Source organism: Octodon degus, unplaced genomic scaffold (assembly GCF_000260255.1).
Source record: "Octodon degus isolate 3935 unplaced genomic scaffold, OctDeg1.0 scaffold00155, whole genome shotgun sequence".
Classification (NCBI taxonomy): Eukaryota; Metazoa; Chordata; class Mammalia; order Rodentia; family Octodontidae; genus Octodon; species Octodon degus.
Window position 1 is genome coordinate 4,190,695 of NW_004524731.1, and position 8,269 is coordinate 4,198,963.

At 53.8% G+C, this 8,269-nt stretch overlaps 1 protein-coding gene across 1 annotated transcript in view; it reads left to right on the forward strand.

Moving 5' to 3' along the window:
* The window catches only part of Csmd1 (CUB and Sushi multiple domains 1), a 1,642,653-nt gene that overhangs the window by 1,425,738 nt on the left and 208,646 nt on the right, over positions 1-8,269 (forward strand). The window contains exons 27-28 of the mRNA XM_012517218.2: positions 2,841-3,032; positions 7,956-8,094. Of these exons, the coding sequence (XP_012372672.2) occupies positions 2,841-3,032; positions 7,956-8,094 (331 nt within the window). The remainder of the gene's footprint in view (positions 1-2,840; positions 3,033-7,955; positions 8,095-8,269) is intronic.

The window sequence follows — 8,269 nt, forward strand, 5'->3', positions numbered from 1 at the left end:
GGGCTCCAGGGCGGACGGGGCTCCAGGGCAGACGGGGCTGCAGGGCAGACAGGGCTGCAGGGTGGACAGATGTACCTCTGCCTGTGTGCTCTGTGGGAGGAAAGCTCAAAAGCAAGAACTGCAAACCACTTGAAAGAGTAAGCACAGAACCCAGGAATTTCCAGTGGCTGCTGGGTAGAAACAGCTCAGAGCTGGTGGATGGGAGAGTGGACCACAGGTCTTCGGGCAGAGCAAACCCGAGCAATGATGGGAGCGGTGGCCACAAGGGCCCTGACCCAGTAGCCTGACATGACAGCCTTGGGGGCTTCAGGGTGCCAGTTCTACAAGTAACTGCGGGGCCAGCATGGGCACCCAGCTGGGCCCCCCCCCCCCCCGGTGAAGGCATCAGGTTGCAGCGATACCCAGGAAAGCAAGGGTGATTAGTGGAATCCGAAGAGTGAGCTCCTTGCAACTCAGGGAGGGCCTGAGCTGGGAGGGGAGCCCTGGACCTGTGTGGATGACCATGGTGGGCTGTGGCCTGCTTCTTCTGGCCAGAGCAGCGGTGAGCGGAGCCAATGCTCTTCTTACTGGTCTTGCTGCTTCCTGGCCACAGGCAGGAATGTCACAGTGCACAACACCCAGTAAGAGAAAGCCAGTGATTAGAACAGCCTCTGCCTCCAATCACTGGGAGAGGAGGGCAGGGCTGGCCTAGACCTAAAGCAGGGGTTGTCCCAGAGACCCCGTCACTCAGCCTCCCTCTGCTTCTCATAGATTTCTCAGCTCAAGATCTGTAGGGCAGCAACATTGAGTCCTACTTCGGTCTGGGCTTTGACGCTGGTTGGGCCAGTGGCTGGGTGCTTGAGGCCAGTGGCCAGGACCCTCCTGTTGGGCTCTGACCCTTCCTGCACGGCTCTGCACATCCGCCTGTCTGCTTTCCTCATCACTTCCACCTTTAGATTAAAAATCCCGCATTCTGAAAGAGCAGGCCTGGATCATTGGTTTCTCATGGCCTAACTTTATATTCAAAGTGGTCTCATTTATCTAGTCAGTTAGATGATAGAAAGAAAAGCTGGTAGGTAGATAGATAATAGATAGATGACAGATTATAGATAGATGGTGGGTGGATAGATAGGTAGGTGGATAGATGGAAGGATGGATGGATGGACAGATGATCAATGATGGATGGATGATGGACAGACGGACAGATGGACGGATGGATGGATGGGATGGATGGCGGATGGATGGTGGATGGATGGCGGATGGATGGTGGATGGATGGCAGATGGTGGGTGGATGGTAACTAACTGTGTGGACAAGTAGACGACTGGACAGATGGATGAGTGGATGACTTAGTGGAGTAGCGGATAGTTGTGTGAATGGCTGGGTAGTTGTTCGTATGGATAGATGGATGGATAGATGGATGGATAGATAGATAGATAGATAGATAGATAGATAGATAGATAGATAGATAGATAGATAGATAGATAGATGACAGAATAATGTTGATGAATTTAAAAAGTAGAAAGGCAAGCCAACTGGTATCATTAAATCTGGCAGTGTTCAGCTGCTCAGAGGCTTTTCCTTGCTTTCTTGCAGTACGGTAATGTAGGTGCTGGATCACTTACTGGGAAAGGAAAATGAACCCAGCAGCCTAACATGCAGTGGAGGGAAGAGGGAGCTCCTTCTAGTGGAATATAAGGCGGGCTGGGAGTGTACTGTCAGCCTGAGTCTTCAGGGTTGGGCCGTGGTGGTGGCAGGAACTGGGGAGCACAGCCAGCGTGTCCACGTGGTGTGATCCTGGGCTTGAGGAATCCACAGGCCCGGATGGACTCAGGAAGTGGCCTGGGGAGTGCAGCTGCAGAGGCACTCTGTGGGTGCGCGCCAACCAAGGGCGGAGCCCTGAGCCGGCCGGGGGCTGCGCACCAGCCCGCCTGCGCCGCCAGCCCATCTCGCTCGAGTGGCGTTCCCAGTGCCTCCTCTTTCCTTTTCTCTTCTTGCTTCCTTCTTTCTTCCCTCTCTCCCTCCTCTCCTCCCCCTTCCTCCATCCCTTCATTTTCTTTTTCTCATTATCTTTTTTTGACAAAAAATACAAAGTGTCTAGGTGTTCTGCTAAGATTACAATAGGCCAAAAAGGGCAGGAGATCCAGGGATGGGAGGAAGGGGAAGAGCAGGCCAGCAAAGGGCGGCCCCTAGGCCGAGGGAGCGCAGCATGCCGTGTCACCTCCCTGAGGAGTGTGGGCATTCTGTGCCACACACATGTGCGAAGAAGCTGACGTAAGAAGTTATAATGTAAGTAGACATTTAGGTCTGAAAAACCGAGAAAGCAAGCGGTCAGGACACCCAAGTGGGAGCGCTCCGCAAGCACGAGGTGATCGGTGCGCAGCTCACCAGGCGGGCCCTGCCTCAGCGCCACTTGGCCTTGCGCCTGCTCGGGGCAGGGAGTCAGCAAGGTCCTCGGCCACCCTGTGGCCCGGAACCTAAAACGAACTCTACTGTATTTCCTTCATGGTTCCTTGAGATTGGAGTTCTTAGTTCAGTCCTTTAAAGCATAGTGTGTGCTTCTGTTAAACTCCTGCTGCCCAGCAGCGAACCCTGGGGCAGTGCTGTGTGGGCGCAGGGCACACTGGGACACGTGGGACGTGTCTGTGCTTGCCCCAGGGTTGGTGTTTTGTCAGGATTTGTGAAACAGAAGCATGGGGAGGGTGGGCGTTACCTGCAGTGTGTGCCTTGGGGGAAGGTGTGCTGTGCAGACGACCCCGTGGGCCCAGGGCCCGTGGCGCTGTGCTGAGTGCTGTGCCCCAGCTGTGCCCACACCAGGGCCCTCCTCCAGGCACTGACTGACTGGCCACTGTGTTCTTGCAGCTTCGGTCGCATCCACCTGCAATGACCCCGGGATGCCCCAGAACGGCACCCGCTACGGAGACAGCCGGGAGCCGGGCGACACCCTCACCTTCCAGTGCGACCCAGGGTACCAGCTGCAAGGACAAGCCAAGGTCACCTGTGTGCAGCTCAACAACCGGTTCTTCTGGCAGCCAGACCCGCCCACGTGCATAGGTACCAGCCATGAAAAGAGGGGTTTTAGCTTTGGAAATGCAAACGCTACCGTGTCCCTCCTCCACAAATATTTCTCACAAGCTTCTATGTGTCCTGGGGCTCTGTGATGCCACGCTGGAATTTTATGGTAAACCTTTAGACTTTATTTTATTAGGTGAAATAAAGGAAGTGATTTATTTAATGTACAGAAATTGACATTTGCCTAACACTTCCTGTGCTTCGCAGTTCTTGTATAAATATAGATCAGGCAAAGCACTGCAATTTAAAATTGCAGGTGGCTGAAAACTTAGAACCCTGCCGTCGGTCTCCTCGTCTTTAATGTAGAAACAGGCCCTTAAGCAAGCCTCGGGGAGAAGGGCTTCCTCTTCATAGACGTGTCTTTCCATAAATTTAGTGCATTTTAAGTCCAGTTCCCGCAAGTAGCGATGAGACTGCTTCTGTGAAAATGAAGGCCAAAAGGAGAAGCTTGTTTTTCTGTTCCATCAAAAATTCATTGTTTGGCCTTATTAAAAGGCTATCGTGTGGCTCTGCAGGCCTCGCCTTACCAGTCATCTGAGGCGCCTGCCACAAGTTTGGCTTTGGGGAAACATGAAATGTGTTTCACACAAGGTGGTAGTTACACGTGGATTGTCTTCATTCAATTAAATATTTGAACATAGAACGCCTATTTGAGGTGTTCTGTCTTCATTGTAGAAAGATACTCTTCTAAACTTTGTTACTTTAATGAACTACCACAGTTTAATTAGTACTTCTTTACAATTTGCGTGAGAACTGTAAAATTCAATTAATCTGAGCGAGAGGCAGGGATCACACGCTGGGGTGTATTCAAGGAGTGGCCCTGCTGGCCCTGCGGAGGTGTGCCCTGCGGCCTTCCTGTGTTGCACACAGCCGGCCTCTGGGCCCCGGCAGCCTATGGCGCTCTGGCATCCCCTTACAGAGTACTTGAGGACAGAGGCCGGCCCTCAGCTCTGCCTGCTGCACCCTGGCTCCTGGCTCTGTTTGCAAGTCTGTCCCGAGGGTTGGGACGGTCTGCTACAGCCCCAGCCCGACCCGGAGCTCGCGGGCTCTCTGCGGTCCTCCCACACGCAGAGGCGTCACGGACAGGTGCAGCCTCCACCTCCAAGCCCGGCCGCTTTTCACACGAGAAAGCCTTCTCTTCCTTTATCTTTCTTGCATCTTTTTAATTTCTTGGTGATTAAGAGGCAGCACAGCCAGGAATTAGTCTTTTATGGTAATTCATCGTTTTACATTAATGAGAACACAGAATTACAAAATCTCACTGTCTCCCCATCTTCTTAGTCTTTTCTCCTTTCATCTCTTGCCACCTAATTTTGGCCAGGAACCAAGCGACCCATTCATCTGCAAAGAGCACACAGCGCGTGTCTGTCTGCAGCATCCGCTCCCAGGGCAGGCGGAAGTCCTTGCAGGCAGCTAAAACTCACTTATTCTGGCAAGCATCCCGGCTACACACAGAGGCACTGTGTGACCCACAGGAGGGGACAGACAGGCACTGTCTTCCCGTTAGCTGTTCCTTCGTCTCCCTGAGGTGAGGCTGTGTCCTGTGCGAGGCTCACACACGTTAGCACATCATCCAGTCACGTACCTGCACTCGTCCTCAGCGTGTGGCGAGGGCTCGTGACACCTTATTTTTTTCCTTTCTCCTTGTTGAAAGGCAGTGCACATCCATTGCACGTGCTGTATAAGTTACAGTAAATCAAAAAGAGAAGAAAAAGCTGGAAGCCGTTGCTAGTAACATAATCATGCACAAGCTTCATAAATTGGAATACAGCAATTCACCTAAAAATGTTTTTAAGTAGTGACAGAGTGCTGCAGGTTTGGCTGGGATTTTGTGGTCGTGACCGTGAGTTGCGCAGGCGGCTCCCTGTTCGCTCTGCCTCCCCTGCTCTTCTGGTCGGGCAGCGCCTCTCCCCGAGGCTCCCGCGTGCCCCAGGAGGCGCCGCCCTTCAGCGGGCACTGTTTTGTTTGGAGGTTCCGCGGCTGACTTCTCTGGGCTCTAACTATCGAATGGCTCAGTTTCTCTTTCCTACTCTGCAGAGAGATGTAACGAACACCCCTGTTTTAACAAGAGTCCCCATAATCATGAGTAGTGTATTCTGCAAACTGGCATCTCTAGGATATTTTTTTTTTTAACATTTTGCGAAACTCAGAAGATGGTGGCATCAGCTCACACAGGTATCAGCCATGCCTGTTTGTTTTCTCTGACTTAGAAAATCATAGTGTGGTAACTGCAGTCCTATGCATCATGCTGTGTGCTAATTAATTGTGAGCAGAAAGTACAGAGTTGGTAATTGGCATTTTAAGTTAATCATAGAGCTGAACTTCTCTTACGTGCTATTGGGCCACTTTCATTTGCGCCTTCTGGAGGAGCAGCCAGCTGGCCAGTCCCTCCCTCTCTCTGTCTCTGTTTCACTCTGCCATCTCTGTCCAGCTTTCTCTCTCTGTCTCTCTCAGTCTCTCTTCATCTCTCCATCTGACTGTCTCTGTCTCTCTCCTCTCTCTTTGTCCATCTTGTCCCTGCCTGCCCATCTGTCTCTCTCTCTCTCCTCCTCTCTCTGTCTGTGTTTCTCTCCTGTCTGCCTGTCTCTCTCGCTCTGTCCCTCTCTCACATTCTCTCTCTCTCTCTTCCCCTCTCTGTGTCCTTCTGTCACATTCTGTCTCTCCCTCCCTCTCTCCCTCTCTCTCTGTCCCTCTCACATTCTCTCTCTCTGGATTGGATCCAGGACTCTCACACTAAGCTACATTCCCAGCACTTTTTTCTTATTGTACTTTCATCTTGTACGTTAGGATCTCACTGAGTCCCCAGATTGGGCTCCAGCTCGCAGTCCTGGTGCGCCAGCCCCCATGGCGCTGGGCACACATGCGGTGCCACTGGGTCCAGCCCTCTGCCCGCTCGTTATCAGCGTCTGCTGGTTCCCTGGTCCGGCCTGGGTACTGTGTTCTCTCCCTCAGGCCGCCGCGCCCCTGCTCTGCAGCTCACGCCCAGTAGCGTGTCACCGGGCTGGGTGGGTTTGTGCCCTGTGGTTCACGTGGCCTTCTTTGTCGTGCTGAGGGCCCCTCAGAAGAGGCTGCTCTGCTCAGGTTGTTCAGCTCAGCCCCGTGGGCCCGCCTCTGGAGAACGGAGCATCCTGACTGCACTAATTCCAGTAGTGTGACCCCAGAGCCGCCAGGCTTGTTTTCCTGTAGCCTGAAGTCCTCTCCCCAAGCCCAGGCTCTACAGAGCTCTGAGAAGCACTTACCCTGCATGCGCAGAAGCCTCTGGGGCAGCACCCTACCAGCCCAGGAGAGGGCGTGTGGACCCCAAGGGGCTCTGGGAATGTGTGGTGCTGCGAACACTCGGCGGTGGGCAGGAGCACTGACGCATCTCCCCAGAGTGTGCTGCCCCGGAGGAAGGAGCCCCCACGCACATGTGCTCAGAATCAGGCATGGAGATGATTCCCGGTCCCCCGACCTGGTCTGTTCCTTTTGGAGAACTTGCCAGAGTCGTGGGTTGTATTTCCCACTAAGTTCCTGTCCTATTTAAAATACTTCACATGCTCTTTAAATAAAATCTACTGATGCCAAAATGAAGAACCTGAGCCAGGGACGTAGCTCAGCGGCAGAGCACCTGCCTGGCAGCATAAGGTCCTGAGTTCAACTCCTGGTACCAAAATAATAAATAAACTGCAGAACCTCAGATGCAGAGTGAGCTGGGGAGACAAGGCAGCACTCAAGTTCTACATTCAGCTTTTAAGCGGAGGCATTTGAAAGTGACCCCTGGAAGCCACACGAAGCCCTGATGTGCTCCTCGCTGTCTTCCTGTGGTGGGTCCCTGGCACTGGTGTCCCTGCTCTGGCATCTGTCACCTTGTAATCTCTTGTTGAAGAGGATCTTCCAGACCCTTGGCACCTTCCCTCTCCACAGCGCCCCTGGGGATCCGGCAGTGCTGAATGCTGACCTGCTGGGCCCGGGGAGGGGATGGTCAGGAAGACTGAGCATTTAAGCACCACCTGCCGCGGAAGATGCTTAGGCACGTCTCTTCTCTTGCCTCATTTTCACAAGCCTTTTGTGTGTGGGCAGTGGACCTCACCAACTAGGGCAAATTTCCTCCTCTTGTTGACTTTTTGGAACTGCACATGTGGCCAGTGAGGGGCCATGCGGCCTGTGGTTTGTGGAGCCCCAGGAAGCAAGGACGAGCTTAGAGAAGCTCAGTACAGGAGGCAGGAGCCTGGGGCATCCATGCACTGCCCACTGACCCACCTAGCAGTTCTCTCTTTTCCACGGGGTAGACAGTCTCAGGGACAGCGTAGCTGGTGTAGGAAATAGTCGTAACTGTGCTCAGACTCAAGAACGAAAGATGCCCATCAGCCAGTGACCATGAGCCGTGTAATTCCTCACTGGCACAGAGGGAGCAGGGCCCACCCACCAGTGCCTGCAAGACACACACAGGCTGTCTTGGTCTCGGGTTCCACCCTTTACAATAATGACATGTTAGGCACTTTGCTCGAAGCATGTTTCCAGAGGTCGATTGGTATTCCAGCTCAGTGTCCGTCCTTGTGTCACCCTGGTTGTCCTTTCCTGTCTGTGTGTGTGTGTGTGTGTCTGTGTGTACTAGCACCTGTGCTCATGTGCATGTCAGAGGGTGTGAGAATTATGTCATCTAGTTTAACTGTGTCAAAGTTAAAAGTATAAGAAGAAAATTGCATTTGCCAGAAGGCTGGTGCAGTGTACGGAATGCAGGATGGCAGGAGCCGGTCCGTGTGCCGCACCTGGCACCCTGACGTGCAGGAAGGCCGGGGCCGCTGGGGTGGGGCGGAGTGAGTGGGCCCTTTCTAACTGCTAATGTCGCTCAGGTCTCCTTGCCGCTGGCCTCAGCCAGGGCCCTCTCGCCCCTAACTCTCCCCTGTGGCTTATGTTCTGTGACAGCTGCGTGCGGCGGGAACCTGACTGGCCCCACGGGCGTCATCCTGTCCCCTAACTACCCGCAGCCCTACCCCCCGGGCAAGGAGTGTGACTGGAGAGTGAAGGTGAACCCGGACTTTGTCATCGCCTTGGTATTCACAAGGTACCTCCCGGAAGCGGGCCGCAGAGCCACCCCTGGGCACCCTCCAAGTGGGCCGCAGAGCCACCCCTGGGCACCCCTCCAAGTGGGCCGCGAAGCCACCCCTGGGCACCCCTCCAAGTGGGCCGCAGACAACACCCCTGGACTCCTGGTACCAAAATAATAAATAAACTGCAGA